This window comes from Pyrgilauda ruficollis, unplaced genomic scaffold, assembly GCF_017590135.1.
Source record: "Pyrgilauda ruficollis isolate IOZ18807 unplaced genomic scaffold, ASM1759013v1 scaffold68, whole genome shotgun sequence".
Lineage (NCBI taxonomy): Eukaryota > Metazoa > Chordata > Aves > Passeriformes > Passeridae > Pyrgilauda > Pyrgilauda ruficollis.
In genome coordinates, this window is record NW_024528599.1 from 295,022 (window position 1) to 312,685 (window position 17,664).

The following is a 17,664-nucleotide window of genomic DNA, read 5'->3' on the forward strand; positions in this document are numbered from 1 at the left end:
TAAATAAGTACATTCCTTTTCCAAGATTATTTATTTTTTAAGGTTGCCCAAAGGAAAAGAAAATCAAAACAGTTCCAGTGTTTCTGCACAGTCAGATTTGGACACTAAGATTCTATTCAGAGTGAAAGCCTGTTCTGTTCATATTAATACAGAAGAGACATCATGCAGAAGATCCTAGCATTTTCACGACAGTTTTGAATCTAATTTGTGGTTGTGATTAGCACCCAACTTCAAGTTTTGTTTTCTCTCTCTTATTTTTTGAGGAATGGTTGATGTTTATGCTACTAAATCTTTTCTGACTGTCAGTGTTGTTTAGCTCCTCCTAGGTCTCCAGATGTTGTCAGGGTGTGTGTGTTAATCATCCTGTCAAGCCATGCAATTATTGAACACTTGCAAGGGATTTTCTTTCTGCTCCTTGGCACTCTGGACCAGATTTTTAATGCAAATCCTTGTATGGGAGCATGCAGATTGCAGCCTAATTGTCTAAAGATTATTTGCAAACCCAAAGGGAGCTTGCTGTGCAGACCCCAGAGTACTGTGGTCGGGTGATTTCACTCTATCTTGCAGGAGGTGGCTCTCTGTGGAGTTTGAGCTGTTAGGTATAAGCTGGCACAGGGAAACTCTGTACCATCTATAGGGATGTGAGGTTTCACCCTGGAAGCTGCAAAATGCCTTCTGGCAAGTGCTGTGCCAGGTGTCAGCAAGCCTGAGCACAGCTCAGCCTTGCAGAGGTGTGCAGAGAGCCTTATGCATGTAGGGGTGAGTACAGAGCCAAATTTGGGCTCTCGTTGACCAAAGACTCAAGTACCTCCAGCTGTGGCTGGAGTATGTTTATCGCTGTGTGAGTTAGACAAAGTGCATCCTAACTGTGGCATCTTTTGAGTTTGTGAGGAGCAGCTACTCCAGAGCCTCTCTGCTCCTCCATGCTCTCCCCTTTCTGTGGGTTTCTGCCCAATAGAGGTGCTCATGGTCCTCTGCCTGAGAGCAGCTTCTGTGTCCCAGGGGTTTATCCTTGCTGTAGTTAAAGTCTCTGAGCCCCGAGCTGAGTGAGCTGCATCTGGGCTAGGCAGGGACACGAATGGTGAAGTGCCATTACCTGCTGACCACAGGGGAGGAGAAAACTGTCTTTGACTGCACCCCGTCTTTCACTGCACCCCGTGTGGTATCTCTGAGTCTGTTGAGTCAGGGGGACAGCCCTCATTTCCAAAACAGGAAGATCTACTCTGGCTGGGTTATGCAATGGAGAAAATGTCTCATTAGCAGTAGTGCTGGCAATGCTGGGACTGGAAGAAGTGTTTCTGGCAGAGTTCTTGCAGAAGTATTCCTGACAAAGCTGCTCCTTGGGCAATGCAGTCTTCTCCAAAGAGAAACAGTGGTTTGCCGTGGCACCTACTGCCACACCAAAGAGTACTTGTATTTGCCCAGTTTAATGCTCCAAATTAAATATAACTGAGCAGTGCACAATGTTTCCCCACATATTTGCTTTCTGCAGTGAATGTTTGCCATGCAAGCACCACGTAGCTCCGGTGCTTATCATTAATAAATATGTTCAGTTGTGAAGGCTCACACTGTAGATCTCTGGCTTTCACAAATGGCTGTTTTATTGGGCACTCACAGTCATTCCTGACCTGTGGGGATGAGAGGGTGGTTTAGACTTGCTGTCACCCCTCAGCCCTGTAGGTCAGAGTTTCATAGAGCATCAGCTCCATTGCCTGCAGGCAGCTCCAGCCCCTGCCATACCATCCTGCTTCATTGCCAAGCTCATCCCTCAGTCTGGCTATTGCAGTGAAATGAACTGGGGCCATGGGGCAGGCTGGGTCCAGCTTTTAAAATAGATGGAAAAGAACTGCTAAAACCCCTCTTTTTCATTTTCTGTCAGATTATTTTTAAGCTGGCCTAGTTTCTCAGTCCGTTTCACAGCACAGTGGTGTCATCAGCTGAACTGATATCCCAGGAAGGATGGAGGCAGTGAGAGGATGGGTCCTGCAGGATGGGGGAGCTGTGTCTGGCAGCACCCGCTGACCAGCCCCCTCTTCTCCAGCATCCCCATTTTCCTCCTACTTCCTGCCCTGCTGCCTGGCCTGTATTGGCCATGGTGCTCCTCACAAATTGGTGGGGCCATTCCTGTTACCAGAGCAGCACAAAACCAAGCCAGCAGAAAAATCAATTTAATTGTCTGCCGAGGGCAGAGACAAGAAAAACAGTGGATTAAGGAGAAAAGGAAGATAAAGGCATCCCCCTTTTCCCTTGTGGCAGCAGATAGAGCTGCTCTGAACTGTAGCACTTCTCTACTATTTATTTGTGGATGGATTGAAATCATCCTAGTTTCGTGCAGATGCCAAGCTGGGCATTGGAAATGAGCACACAGAGGGCAAGGGCTTCCTCCCTGCTGAGCAACCCCCCGCCCCCAGACACATGAAATGCAGAGCATACAGTGCCTGCAGCTTGTTTACTCCTCTCTCTTCACGGTGGAGGGCATCCCTCTCATCACAGCATGTCATGGCTGCACACACACCCACCATGTCTTCCTTGTCAGCAGCCCCTGGGCTGAACAGCCATGGGAGCAAGGATCAAAGGGGAGCTGCAGGGCATTCATGATGTATCAATCCTTTTTAAAATTGTTATTGTGTATAATCACACTTTGCAGTGATGGTGAGTGCCTCCTAAAAGCTCTGCATGCTCCCATAATAATTCCCAGGACAGATGGGGGCACTGGGGCTGGGGGTGAAGCATGCCAGGCATGGCAAAAGTTGGGAATGGCGTTGGGATTGTCACATTGAAGTATCTGGTTTCTAGTCCCGCATCCAGACCCTCTTTGCGTCTCTGGTACATTTTTCAGTTGACCCTGGGCTGGAAGTCAGAAGTTAAAATAGGATTGTTTTGATTTTGAGTGGGGATCATTTGGAAATGCAAACAGATTTGTGCCCTGGCTTGCAGCCCCTCGTGGGGTTCAGGTACCCCTTAATATCATGGATGGACACCAGGCTGTCTGGCCTCACTGCCTGCCTTTTACTGTAATTCCACCCTCAGTGACATGCTTTCTGTTGTTTTTCAGGAATATCTCCGAGGCTCCCTGACATCATGTCAATAGGATCACATTCATTCTCTCCAGGAGGTCCTAATGGGATTATTAGAAGTCAGTCCTTTGCTGGCTTCAGCGGGCTTCAGGAAAGACGGTCCAGGCAAGTGCCCTTGCTCTCTAAGGGGAATTTCAAAATCAGGCTGTAAGGGAGTTCTGGACTTAAGGGGATGAAGGGGGAAAGGAGGTGAGAGAGGACTTCTTTCTCTCTGACTCTCTGCCAAACAAAGTGTCCTAGGCTAAAATGTCTCTATATATTTTTTTGTATAACTAAGCTGTTACCCTCTGCCTGTTTGCCTCTCCCCCATTAATGCAGGGCTTCCTCACATGCCTCAGAGCTGTGAGAGAATTTCAGAGAACCATTTTAACTTATGCAGGGATCTTTTCAACATGTGAAATGTGCAGGAACACTGCACATGATACACTTGCCATCACCTCCTTTTTAAGACCACTGCTGCCTAAAAGGCAGTTTTCTCATTGCTGCACAACTACGAATCCAAAACAAAGCTGTTTCCTTGAACTTGGCTGCGGAGCCTTTCTGTGCACTGCCCCTTAGCTACACAGGACTTAGGGCTTTGAGACAGGCATGCCCAAGCCATGCCGTCCTGGATGCTCCCAGAGGCTACTTTACTATTGATTTTAATTTGTGTAGTCTCCCAGTGCCAGACCACCAGTTAGCAATTGAGGAGTAACAGCAGGAAAAGGGCCTCCCATTGTCAGCCCAAGTCAATGATGGTTGTTAGATGCTGACCTACGCACCAGCACAGTCCCCGAAGAGGCACCTGTGTGCAGCACAGCTGTCCTCACTTTGCCATACACTCCATACTCAAGACCAGTGGTGTGATGCTGTTCTCCAGTAACTTTCTTAATCAAATCTCAGTCTTCCTTAGGACCCGCAGGCTTTGCACCTGAGATTGTCTGGGTTCCCCTTTCTGTTTAGCACCTGGATGTAGCTCAGCTCTCTCATGGACTCTCTAATGTGAGTTAGGACAGGCATGGTGTAAGACAGAGAAATGTCTGATGAGACTCATACTCGACCTTGCATTTCCAGACAAGCACTTATGTCTTGGGAAGCACATATCCCAGGCTGCTCAGATTCTTAACCCATAAAGAAATGCAGACCTTTAACTGGCAGGCACAGAAGCAGATTCATTTTTTGCTAGCAGAGATAATATCAGAAGATTTCTTCAAGCTTTGCTCCTTTGAGATTTCTATGATTTATAGGGATTTCTTCTTCTTTGATGTTCATTTTGCAGGTGTAACTCCTTTATTGAAAATTCCTCAGCGCTCAAGAAGCCCCAAGCAAAGGTGAAGAAAATGCATAATTTGGGCCATAAGAACAGCACCACGCCCAAAGAACCCCAGCCTAAAAGGATGGAAGAGGTCTACCGAGCCCTGAAGAGTGGCCTGGAGTAAGAGCTTTTATCCTGCTTGTTGACTGAAGCTTTCTGTGACATTTTAGAGCCTAGAGAAACAAAAATAGGGATCCTTCCTCACAAGAGATGAACATACACCTCTTGAAGTCTGGATTGTGACACTTAGTATCTAAAATATTTGTATGGGAAACAGGAATATAGGAGGCAGAATCCCATATCCATTCACATTTTGAGAAAAGCTTCCAAAGTCTGGGATTTCAACATCAGAATTTTTTTTCCCCTCTGAGTTTCCTAGAGTCCTATCAAAAGCTTGTATTGCCTTCCAGATAACATCCTAGATGATAACAGGGCTTTAATCAGCCAGATACAGGAGTAGCGACTGGAAGGCACCAGCCCATAAACTAAGCAGCAGATTAGCTTACTTGAAACTGATTGTTCAGTGTAAAGAGAACACCGAGCTCTTACACATTTAAATAAGTGCACTCCTATTTATTCCCAAAAAGGCAGCAGGGAGCTGCTTTTAGGACAGATCAACATAAATGAGTTTTTTGTCTGTAAACACATCCAGTGAGGAAAGACATTTGTCAGGCAGATTTTCTTTTAGGATGGTCATCAGCCAGCTTGGTATGTGCTGCAGAGCTCATGCATCGTTCTCTGGTTTGTGTTTGCAGTGAGTACCTGGAAGTTCACCAGACAGAGCTGGATAAGCTGACTACTCAGTTAAAAGACATGAAAAGAAACTCACGCCTGGTACGTGCTGTGCTTTTTCATTGTGTAGATGCACAGTGGCCTTCTTGAGGTGCTTGAGCAGCCAAGGAATTGGTGTGGGATACAGGGAATTTTCACTGATGCTCTTCTTCCCTTCTAGCCATTGTCTTGTTTGTGTGTTCTGATGAGTGTCAAACACTACTTTCTCATGGTGCTATCGTGTTGCAAAATTAATCAGTTTTGTGTTCTCTGTTGCAGGGAGTTCTGTACGATTTAGATAAGGTATGCTATTCCCTTGAACACTCACTTTGCAATATCCATACAGTGTACATGGAAATCTTTCTCAGAGGGATCTGCTAGCCACGCCAACACCTACATTTTCAAAGGAAGAAGTCCCACTCCCCTCCTCTTCCCAGGAGCTCTGGTATTGCCCATTAATGCAGCATCAAACACAGTGTGCTCACTGATCTGCCGTGAAACATACCCCACCAACCCTTTTTCTGAGGTCTGCCAGGTCACACTGGCTCTGGGATGGGCACAGACAGAGAGACAGACCCCTTCCAGGCAAGAAAGGAAGGAAGCAGAGGAGGGACTTCCTTTTTCTGTCAGCTGACAACCATTAAATCCATTCCCTCGTGCAAATTCTCTTAGCCAGCTCCAGTCAGATGGGAGCTGATAGCAATGCACCAGGGGGCTGGGGGGGATCCAGGTCAAGCCCCAGTTCATTCCTGCTCCTGCGAGTTCTGAAGAAAGAAAAACTGAAAATACATTTTCCCTGCAGGCGAATTTGGGTGGAAGAAATACTTCAAAAACATTTTCTGAAAAAGTCTGACTTTTGTTTTCAGTCAAAATGCCAAACTTGAGTTTATTCTCAAAACCAGCTTGCTAAGGAAGACAATGGATCTTGAAATGCAAAACCTGATGAATATTAATATGGGATTTCAAAGTACTGAAAACATTATTTTTTGAGCTAAAAAAGCTCTGCTTTCTTTGGTTTTTTGGGGTTTTTTGGGTTTTTTTTTTTGGTTTTTTGGGTGTTTTTTGTTTGTTTGTTTTAATGAGTAGAAAAACCTAGAGATATCCCATCAAATGAAAACTTACATTTAAAAATATACATTAGGTAAAGAAGTAAAGGAGCTCCATTGTCAGCAGCTTAAGAGTAGTAGGGTGGGACAACTGATTCTGGTCAAGGAAATCCTGTGTGTTTTAAGGAGGAGGAGTATCTCAGATCCATGGGTCCTAGCAGAGCTAGCGTGGCAGTGTCTTACTGATTTATTTAAAGGTGCCTCACCTCTGCCTTTTCCTTTCTTTCAGCAAATCAAAGCAGTTGAGAGATACATGAGAAGGCTGGAGTTCCACATTAGCAAGGTAATGAGCTCCCTCCTATCATCTTTCTTCTGCATCTGTTCCTATATTATTGAGGAAACAAATCCTTGGCCTCCTGCTACCCCTTTGTGCTGCGGAGGCCGCTCCCAGATTGGCTGTTTTTTCCATGATGGGCTGGTGGTCAGAGCCAAAGAAAGGGTTTCCACATGGACCCCAAGGTCCAGCCATGCCCCAAGACACTCCCACATACTTTTATGTACAGAGAAAACATAGGGTTGGAGACTTGCTGGGGAAAATCTATCTCACAGCATGCTTATTTAGGTAGGAGAGTTACATCTGAAAGCAATTTAATTCAGCAGTTATCTCTAACACACACAGCAGCTAGTTTGGATTTATTCCTGGATTTCGCTGCTAATGCTTTTGCTGCATGGTTTGGGGCCCACATCCACTTGAATGCATTGGTGAGAATATCGGTGGAGGTACTTGTGATTTACACTAATATGTTTTAGAGCTGGATGAAATCCATGGCAGGTATTCTCTTACTTATAAACATACCTGCTAGTGATTAGTTACTTTTTTGAGCCTGACAAAGGAATGAATTATTTTTGACAGATGAAATGTCTTTTGAGAGCCATTTAAAAAGCATTTGTGCAGCTTCAAGTCCTCTAATTATGGCAACCTATCCAAACCTTTTAATTTCAGTCCTCTCTTTCTCTTGGAGCTGAAAATAAAAATATAAATCATGAGGTGATAGACTGAGATTTTGTTCCCCAAGCCACCTACTCCCTTGCTGGCAACATGAATGGCAAAAATTAGTACTTGAAGAACATTTCCATTCAAATCCTTCCCACTTCAGCCTGCTCAGAGCTAATGGTTTCTGGGTTTATAATAAGAGTGAAAAGCACCAAACGTGAGAGGTAACGCTGGTCAGTGTTACTCAGGCTTGCCAACTACGTGAGTTCACTCTCTGTAGCCCATGGCAACAGAGACAAAAGGAACTGAGTGTGTAGCATGAAAGCCCACAGGCTTGGGCAGGTGGAGAAACATCTTTGTTTCTAATGATAGAAAAGGTTTTTTCAGCAGTGTTTAATCAGGGACACAGAGATGCCCTCTGTCTTTTATCTACCACTGCTCTGCAAGGGAAGCAAAGCAAGAAAAATGGGGTGCACCACAGCAGATCCCACATACTTGGGGAGCAGATGAGCATGTCCTAGCCACACTTACATGGGCAGGAGCAGGATATCAATCCCAGACCAAGGCTCCACTTCAATGTCAGAAGTAAATACCAAGTGACAGCTATTTATAGTAGCTGTCTTTAGCTTGCTGGCTTGCAAGAGAAACAGGATGAGTATGAGTGCAGAAAGCTTCTTTTGTAACTTCAAAATGGTAAAATGCTACCTTTGTTGTCATTAACTTATGCTGAGCTCTCTCACTTTGCAAAGCATTCCCTGTTTTGGGTAGGGTGCCCTCAGGTCAGAGGCTTCAGCTACCAGTTATCCAAGATAGTCTTGTAAAAATTGACCGAAGGCTTTGAAGCCATCAGGAAGACAAGTCCCGTTCCAAACAAATTAGCAACAGCACTTTTTATTAGAGGTTAAGCAGGCTTGGAAAATAGGATTTGAAACATGCCTGGATTGTCACATCAGGCTCATCTCTAATGCAGCACACAAAGTCACAGACTGATGAAGCCAAGGTGCTGGATACTTTCACAGAAAGAAATTATGCCGTGAAAATCCATTGCTGAGCAGGAGCACTGTAGGACACAGAATGACCTCTTGATTTCAGAGATAACAATGGAAATAGTTATTTTAGGTAAAACCCAAATATCATCCTGTTTTAGGAGGGATGTTAGAAGCAGAAAGAAGAGACAGTTTCTTCCATTCCTGTCCTTCTCCTCACCCTGATAGTCAGGTTAGAAAACCCACATCATCTGTATCTGGCAGATTTAGTTTATAAAAACATAAACCACTATATATAGCTGTTGTATATACGTACATATATGACTCAGTTGGAGTAAATGTGTGTGTTTAGTACAGGGATTAGAGGGAAAAGGGAAACCAAAGCATGAGGTGTGTAAATCCATTGCCCCTCTGAAGCTAGATCCAGGTGAGGCTTCAAACTGTGCGTGACTATGTTTTGCAAAACTTCCAGAGTGCTTGCAATATGTTGGGTCCCTAAGTTGTGTCAAAGGAATGTAAGAAAATTAGTAGATGTGAATGTCTGGGGGAGTTGAAGTTCAAAATACTTTTTTAGCTTGACATCAGATGTTTATAAGCCCTTTACTTGTGCTGATTCCTAGTATGACTCCCAGATTCTGAAGGATGGACAGCAAGTGTTGAAAATATCACTCCCACTTCCAATACTACCTATTAGTCAAATATTGCAACAGCCTTGATCCATGGCTGATATTAGGGAACCAAAGCCACTGCTGACCCTGCTAAATGTGCCATTTACCACTTCCAGTTGCATTTAGCAGTGTGGGCATTGCAGTTGCCTTTTAAAGAAGTCTCCCACAGCGAGATGTTTGAGAAGCTGGCTGCATTCCTGCCTCACTGGTATGATGGGGAGAACACAAGAGGCAATGCTTAGAGGCATGCAGGGCAAGCAGGTGAATTGCTGGCATCTACTGTTGCTCTATTGAGATTTTTACAGTAGAAGTTACTTTCATATTGTGTTTCTTTTCCAGAGACTGTAACACTATCACAGCTTCATTTCCTCAGCCCCTCCATTGGATATAGTGGTTTGGCTGAGTTTTCTTTTAATGCAAATTACTTCATTGTGTTGGCTTTATTTTGCTGGGGTTTCTGCGGTTTTTCAGTACACTTTCCTTGTTCCTACTAGGTGGATGAGCTTTATGAAGCCTATTGTATCCAAAGACGTCTCTGTGATGGTGCCAGCAAAATGAAGCAAGCTTTTGCAATGTCTCCTGCCAGCAAAGCAGCTCGAGAGAGTTTGACTGAAATCAACAGGAGCTACAAGGAATACACAGAGGTACATCCTCATCAGTTCATTGTTTTCACTCTCGCACTGTTGGAAAGCCATGGGAACTTTGCCACTAATTTCAGGGAGAGTTTCATCCAGATAGAAGAAATAAAAGAAAACCCATCAAAGAAGAATTAGTATTTGTTTTACTTCAGGTGAATACCTGATGACTGACAAAGACAGGTTACACAGGCCCAAAGAATTCCTTGAAAGAACAGTTTAGACTCTAAGAGAGCAGGGTTATACCTAGGAACTGCAGCACAAAAGCAAAAGCATAAATCTGCCCCAAACCTACTTAAACTCCAACTACCTCCTTCCCACCTGCAGATGTAGGGATGGCAGCTTGACTGGAAACTATGTGCCTAGAGACATATGCTGCATCCTGTTTGTTGTACTTGCTGTGATTAAAATCTATTTTATTAAACAGGCAGGAGATGATAAGCAAGTCTAATAGTGTTGCAGACTTTCCAGCACACAAGCTGCGACAGGTGTCCAAAATCTGAAGGAAGAACTGGAGAGGGGCTAATACCCAGTCTCTCACAGCCTTCGTTCCTGATGTAGTCCATGTTTCTTGAGCGATTAAATCATGCTGGGAGCCACTTTGGCATAGAGCTGGAGCTGTTGGCACAAGTCCTGGCTGGAGAGGACCAGAACAGTGAGCAGGTTATGCTTCAAGGGCCAGAGCTTCCCTTTTGCTGTCAGGAGGATTTGCATGCAGCAGCAGAGAAGCACAGGGTTGCAGTGTCAAAATAAAGCAGGCATAGCTGCCATTTTTTAGGGCCAGACCTAGCTAAACAAGAAGGATGGCTCTGAGATTGATTTTATTGCAAAATATCTTGAATCTATCCTTACAAACAGACCTTTAAAAAAAAAATCCCAAAGTTTTGTCTGCCCTCACTGTTCTTTTTTCCAACACAGAACATGTGTACCATAGAATCAGAGCTGGAAAACCTATTGGGGGAGTTTTGCATCAAGATGAAAGGTAAGTGCCTCTTCACCTTTCCCTTCTTTCTCAGAAACAGTAGCAGTTGCTGCACATGTTGGTGAGGGAATTGAGATGTGCTGTGTGACATGCATTTATGACAGGTGGGGTTTCCCACCCATTGCTGAGCCTTCAAAGCCCCAGTTCACACCCCTGCCCACTGGAAAGGATTACAGAAACAGGAACACTAATGCTTACAGACTTTCTGAGGTTCCGCTTTTTGTTTTCTAGACTAATTACCTCCCACAAAGACTCCTCCCAACAGCCAAAGCAATTCAATTTTGAAGACTGCTGCAATTTTTGCTTCTATTTTCAGTAATTCTTTGAGAAGGTGACTGGGAAATTATCTGAATTGCCATGGAGCTGAACTTAGAAATTTAAAATACTTCTTAATTTGATATCAGCTATTTCCAACTCCTTTACTTTTGCTAATTTTGACCAGTACTATTTTTGACCCAATGTAAAAAAAGCAAAAAGCTGGGGATAGTTTTCCTAGATAACTCTAGGATGATAACTCTGTGATGGCATTCACCTTTCCTTTTTATTCCTTGTCTTTATGACAGGGGAGTTTATGGGTTTGAATACAATGGAATCAGTTTTACTTGAAGCCTCAATGGATCATCAGGTATTGCTAATGCTGTTGTCCCTTTAAGACTCAATGTCTTAAAGAAGACACTGGGAGGGGATATCTTTTTTGGATCAGCAGTCACTGGCATGAGAATAATTCTATAAAACAAAGCATCTAAATATTCATGAACTCTTAATTCTTCTCTGATATCTTGCCATTTAAAACATCCACAGTATCGCTGGTGGAGTTTTGAGAGCTCACAAATCTCATGCAAGGTTTTGATTCTGCCTGCCTTGTCACAGTTGTTTCCTATGATTGCATTGCAGAAGGTTAAGATTAATCTTAGATTAAATTAAAAGAGCTACTCTGCACTCTCATATTATAGAAAACAATTGCAGCAGATGCTGGAGTTCTCCTAGCTCCATCCCTCAGGTTTTAGATGAACACACAGAAACTGAGACAGATATTTCTGTCCAGGAACCCACAGCAGAACCACAGCATGGACATGCTGAATGAAACAATGTCACAGAGTGTGTAAAGGGATTTTCCAGTTGCCTTGGAGCATTTCTTTACTTGCTGTAAATGCAGTACACAGTTCCACAGCTGGACACGTGTCACAGTGTCACAAATATCTTGGCTGAAGAGGTCTGGCCCATTCTCTTTTGGTTGCCAAATCCTCTGGCAGAACTCAAGGGCTCTGGAGAAGGCAGGTACTGCACTCATGTGCAGGAGCAGAGCACAACCAGCAGCTCCTTCTGAACACAGTTTGCAGCATGTAAAGAAGCCCAAATTAGAAAACAGCAGAGAAATTCCATATTAAGTATTCTCTAATTAGGGCATCTGAGATTTCTATCTAGATAGTTTTCCCTAGGAATAGGAATCCTATAGGACAATACAGCCACCGCTATTGCTAAGGCTTGCAACAGTTCTGGCAAAAAAGCCTGCAGATCACACAGCAAGTTTTCCCTTAAGTTATACTGCAGCATATCCAGCTAACTTTAGGATCTAATTTAAAATCAAAGCATTCCTCTCCCCAAAGCTTATCTGTTCCTAGCCATTCCAGTGAAAGTTATTTTTATTTTGTGCCCTCTGTCACTTACACTGAAAGCAAGCCAACCTACACAATGCTGTCAGGAAGCAGGGGAGCTGCACAGAGCTTTTATGACTGATATTTATAGAAAAAAAAAAAAGCCTAATAATTTTTTAAAATCAAGATAATAAATGTGCCAGCAGGCTTAGCTAACTGGTCAGGAGTAATCAGTTGTTGAAATTTACCAGGGAAACCCAGTGTGGGAATTCCTGTATGGAATCTGCGTGTCCTGTTGTGATGTTCAGGAAATTGCCCTTATAGCTGTCTGAAGAGCCAGGACAGCAGGAAGTGAAAAGCCCAGATGTTTCACTCGAGGGAGACCAATATGTTGGCCTGACACACCAGTGGCTCTGTGACACAGAGCCCACACCAGCAGCCAGGAGTCCAGCATCCTGCACACCAGCAGAGCTGCACATGCTGCATGAGCTCCAGGTGGCCCTGCCTCCTTACCAAAGTGATGACCCTGTCCCCTGTTGTTTCCTGTGAAAGTACTTATGCCCTATTGTCAAGTCAGCGTTTAGCTTCCTCTTCATCATGCTGAGAAGACTTGGCCAGCCTGGTTGGGCCAGTCACAGCTCACAGACTTCAACATCCATATGGAGTTTTAAGCTGGAGTTTCCTCACCCACCCTCCCCATATACTGGGCAAAAAAAGGACCATTTGTTTTCCTCACATGCTTTTGGTGATGTGTCCCAGGAGGGATCAAATTCACTTATAAAAGCATGCCTGGGGAGAGAGAAGCAGTGGTAGACTGCTAGTAATCTTAAATTATTTATTAACAGTAAATTAGAAAGGAATTGGTAATATGAGCTCTGTGCAAGGGCCTCTCTGTTCTGCTGAACACTAAGATGAGCAAAGAAAACTATTTTCTGGTCAAAGAAATGGAAGAGGCAGATAAGCAGATCACGGGGACAGCCCATGACTGCATGCAGGGATTGAGTTGCTCCTACAGTACAGCTAGCAGGACTAATTCATGCAAATACAACCAGCACTAGGGCTCCTTATACTTTTCTTGATTTTAGCACACTCCTGTGTGTTGCGCTGGGGCATTCCTATCTCTGCCACAGGCTTTATATGTGGCCTCAAGACGGTTTCTTTGGACACTGCAACAGTAGAGGCATAGATTTAGGCTCACACAGGCAAAGCTGGCTAAGTTTTTATACCAAAACAAGTGCAATGGCTACATTCTGAGGGGAATCTGTGAGAAAGGATAAGCTCCTTCTATGAGAAAAACAACCAGTTGAATCCTGTAAAAAAGCAGGTCAGCAGGCCAGGAGCAGGGTGGTAATTCCCCTTGGATTTCAGTGTGGAGCCTCAGGAAACTTTCATTTCATATGCACAGTGCTGATATAAAAATAGCATTGTTATGTCTTACCTTAAAAAACCCCAAAACCAAACACAGATCACAAGTGCTTTGCTGTGCTACTTCTCCTGCTCTGGGGAAAAATGGGATTAATCTGGTATTACAGATGTCAGTCATATTTTTTGATGCACTTACTATTGAAAGACACTCAGCTATTATGGGAATGATAATGTTATGGAAACACCAAGCAGAAGGAGCCCCTGTTGCTTGCTGTGTCTCTCTGAAGATGTACTGAAAAAGGGATCTGTGTTGAAGTGTGGAGCTCGGTCATACAGCATTGAGGAGGATCAGGGGGATCAGCAGCTTGCCTACACCTCGCCATGGGAGGGGCTCTCAGCTGAGTGTCTGAAGCCAGATGACATCAGAGAGGTGTTTCTCCTTTTTCTATAGTTGCTATATAAAAGGAAACTTTAGGCTCTAACAGGGAAAAAAGCTGGAAGGCATAAATCTTCCATGTGCAAGAAACCACAGCCCAGTGAATTTTACACAAAATAAAGAAAATTAAGATGGTGGGTTGTCTTGGTTCAGAGGGTGCACAGGCAGCAGTAAGAGGGGGGATATAAACAGCAGCTGGGGGGCTGCAGGAGAGTGTTGGTCTCTTCTGTCCAAGTGTGAATCTGGGCACCCCACTGCACCCCACTTCTGGGCTCAGCCATGCCTGGCAGCCCAGGCCCTCCCACAGCCCCTCTGTGTCTTTCCTTCTCAGGTCTGGCTGGCTTCGCTCGGCTCTGCCCAGGAGATCAATATGAGGTATGTCTGCATGAGTTTGTTTATTAAATAGCAAAAGAACCAAAAGGAAGGCACACCTCTGCTGCTTTTTACATCATGATGAATAAAATCTTTTCACATCAGCGCCTCAATAAACAGCTATTATTTTTCCCATATGTGCTCTGAAAAACCTTGCGTTCTCTGTATGTCTGCTTTTGTCAGGGCATCTGTCAGAAGACCTGGATTTTACATTCAGAGAACTGGGTGATAGCTGTTAGAAGAACTTTGAGCTTTTTTTTTTTTAGCTTTTAAAAATCTTATTTGTGACAAAAGTGTATAATACCCCTGGAAAAAAGCATATGCCCCATCCCATGCACGTAGGGTGAATGGAACACATCCTTGCAAGCATCCTTTACTGAATGCATAGGCTCTACTACATCACAGATCTAAGTGGCAGAAAGACACTGAATAACCATGTCTCGAGACCCAGATGTTACCTGCTGTGAGGCCGCATCAGGGTCTCTGGTCATTGCAGTGTTTCAGTAGAGATCATCAGGAGTGTCTTAATTAGAGATGGATTAAAATAAAAGCCTCCAGCTCTACCAGAACAGAACTAACCTTGCAATAAATTTGCAGTGGATTAATAATGGATCCCTCCAACCAGTACTTCCTAGCTGCCTCGATCATAGATTGATTTGTTTCCACTCTCATTCCCTGTGACAAATGACTCCTGCTTCCTCTGTGCGGTCACAGAGGTGCAGGTGTCTCCCAGCTAGCCCAAAGTGGTCTTCCTGCCCTTGATGCTTCAAATTGGGTTACTGCACTATGGATGTCATTAATTTCCATTATCAGACAGCCAAAACCTCACAGCTGGGATGGTCTCTGATGGGGAATGGCCAAAAGCTCACCTGCCTGGAAAGGCAGACAATCCAACAAGTTGTAGATGTTAGGATAGACCACCGATGCTTTCATCCTGCCCTCCCAAATCTCCCTTGCCCTGCCACTTTCCCTGTAAATGGAATTAAATGCCTTGCAGATTTGTTATGAGTCATCAAGTTACATGAAGTTAAAAACTTGAATGAGGGGTCCACTACCAAAAGGAGCAATTAGGAGAGCTGAGAGATAGAGATCCTCCAGTAGATTTCTCCTTCTGACTCAATGGGAAGTGGAAGGGCAGCACCTATGGCACGTAACTCTTCCAGCCTTTCTCAGAGTCTTTCCCCAGTTCTGTTTCTGATATTTGTGCATCACGAGAACAGATTTCTCGAGAAAATGAGAGGATTTTTCTTTTTTAGATTTTCATGCGTTACGGTCGCCAGCGCTGGAAACTGAAAGGCAAGATAGAAGTGAACGGCAAGCAAAGCTGGGATGGAGAAGAGATGGTTTTCCTCCCTCTCATTGTTGGACTGATCTCCATTAAGGTATGCATGCTGACTCTTTTGCCTGCAAGCAAGGCAGGAGTCAAGAACCTGCCTTCTCATGCACCATCAGCAAAAACACAGAAGCAGATCATTAAATTCTTTAGAAACAAGCCATAATTAATATTTCTGACACACCTACTAAAGTGCTGTAGTATTGTCCAGTGTAGATACTACAAGACTAATCAGTTTGTGAGAGCTGTGGGAGAGATTTTCTTCCCAAACTGGAGTCTTTCCATCACTGTTCCATCTCTTCATTGCCCCCAGTGTCCCAACAGTTTTCTCCTGGCTGGAAGTCCATATGCTTTCTTTCCAATAAGCCTTCAACCTAGAGATACCCATTCTCTGACCCCTGTCTAGAAACTGCTTCTAGAAACCATTCCAGACGTCCCTGGTTAGGAAGCTTAAACAGAAGAATGTCTTGAAAGTCTTAGGGGAAATGGCCCACTTAGACACTGCAATGATTTTATGAAAAAATTGCAGGTGATTACAAAACCCACAACCAAAATAATCCCAGATCCGTGAGACAGTAGGTTTTCAGTGAAATGCAAGTTGTGACACATGGTGAGTCATTCTCCTCAATCTAACACACAGGTTTAAGGTGGAAAGTTAGGAGAGAACCCCTTTTTATAGTACACAAGAATCCCAGTATTATTAAGGTTAATGTGTATATTCTCTTCCCTTTTTGGATTATGTCCAAACACTTTCACATAAGAGGCTCAAGAACTGACTTTCAAGCAAACAGCCAAAGGCTGGTTTATGTAGGAGCTGCATATAGAACTGTCACTCTGAATTCCCAGGCAAATATATCTCTGAATATGAATAGTGCTCTACTCCTACTGTAACAACGTACACAGAGGTGGTTCCTCAACAGTAGAACTGTGGAAGTCCTCACCAAAGGCCATCCTTGGTGCAAACAATTACATGGCTTCAGAGTTACAAAAGAGAAATACCTGCAAGAGAGCTCCCTTGGGAATTACGAATTAGACAAGTTACATCAGGAGATTCCCAGTCAGGAATTTGTCAACTGCTGAGACACTCTATGGCCTCCCTGTTCTCACTCTTCCCTTGGGCTCTGGTTATCATTAGTGCAAAAGATCAAATATCAGACTAGACAGCCCCTTAGTATGCTTGTCCTCTTCTGACTCCTATAAAAAAACATAAAACATGGAATCATGATCATATGCAACTATGCATTTCCTAAAAAAAGCCAAAACAAAACCACCACCAAACCCAGACTTTTTCGTTATGTAATACAACAGACAATCATATTTTTAGAAGCTTTTTGGCAAGGGGGTCAGGCCAGACAATCAAAATTATTTTCTTGGGATTAAGGTGTGCAATGCCCTTTGTGGTCCTAAATATCCTGTTCTTATTTCTTACAGGTCACAGAAGTTAAAGGGCTTGCTACTCATATCCTTGTGGGAAGTGTAACCTGTGAGACAAAAGACCTGTTTGCAGCTCGGCCTCAGGTGGTTGCAGTAGACATTAATGACCTTGGCACAGTAAAGCTGAACCTTGAGATCACCTGGTAGTAAGTACAACTTGTTGGTCAGTTTGTCAATCAATCAATCAATCAGCTGTAAAACTTCAACCAAAGAAAAATGGCTCATCCATGGGTTGTTCTCTCCATATTTTTCCCTGCCAAGGAAGACTGTGAAGGAATTGTGGCCCAAGTTTGGTATATGAGAGTTAGCTCATGGTCAGCCACACTTTGCTTGGTTTTCCTGTGGTAAAGAGGACTGTGCCTAGTTTCAGCTGTTAAATTAGGTTTGGTAAGAACATTATAAGGTATGGGAACTGCTTAGTGATGATAGATCTCAGAATTGCCTAAAGCTTACTTCAAAGCTTAAAAATGGGATATAACTGAGTGCTCATATATATATATATAATTTATATATATATATATAATTTATATATATAATATATGCTTTTAAAAATGTTTTTTAAAAAGCATTTTATGAATTTACACCAGCATAGCAAAGTTCAGGAGCTGGCCCATCTTGAAAAGCTGGCTTTTAAGGGCTTCATACACCACAAGAGTGATGGGAAATCTCTTGGTGT

General features: G+C 43.6%; 1 protein-coding gene across 1 annotated transcript in view; it reads left to right on the forward strand.

The window, feature by feature from the left end:
• RIPOR2 (RHO family interacting cell polarization regulator 2) overlaps positions 1 to 17,664 on the forward strand; it is a 51,582-nt gene that overhangs the window by 15,045 nt on the left and 18,873 nt on the right. The window contains exons 2-11 of the mRNA XM_041484834.1: positions 3,056 to 3,182; positions 4,336 to 4,491; positions 5,127 to 5,205; positions 5,422 to 5,445; positions 6,478 to 6,531; positions 9,331 to 9,480; positions 10,390 to 10,453; positions 14,181 to 14,224; positions 15,478 to 15,603; positions 16,986 to 17,134. Of these exons, the coding sequence (XP_041340768.1) occupies positions 3,056 to 3,182; positions 4,336 to 4,491; positions 5,127 to 5,205; positions 5,422 to 5,445; positions 6,478 to 6,531; positions 9,331 to 9,480; positions 10,390 to 10,453; positions 14,181 to 14,224; positions 15,478 to 15,603; positions 16,986 to 17,134 (973 nt within the window). The remainder of the gene's footprint in view (positions 1 to 3,055; positions 3,183 to 4,335; positions 4,492 to 5,126; positions 5,206 to 5,421; positions 5,446 to 6,477; positions 6,532 to 9,330; positions 9,481 to 10,389; positions 10,454 to 14,180; positions 14,225 to 15,477; positions 15,604 to 16,985; positions 17,135 to 17,664) is intronic.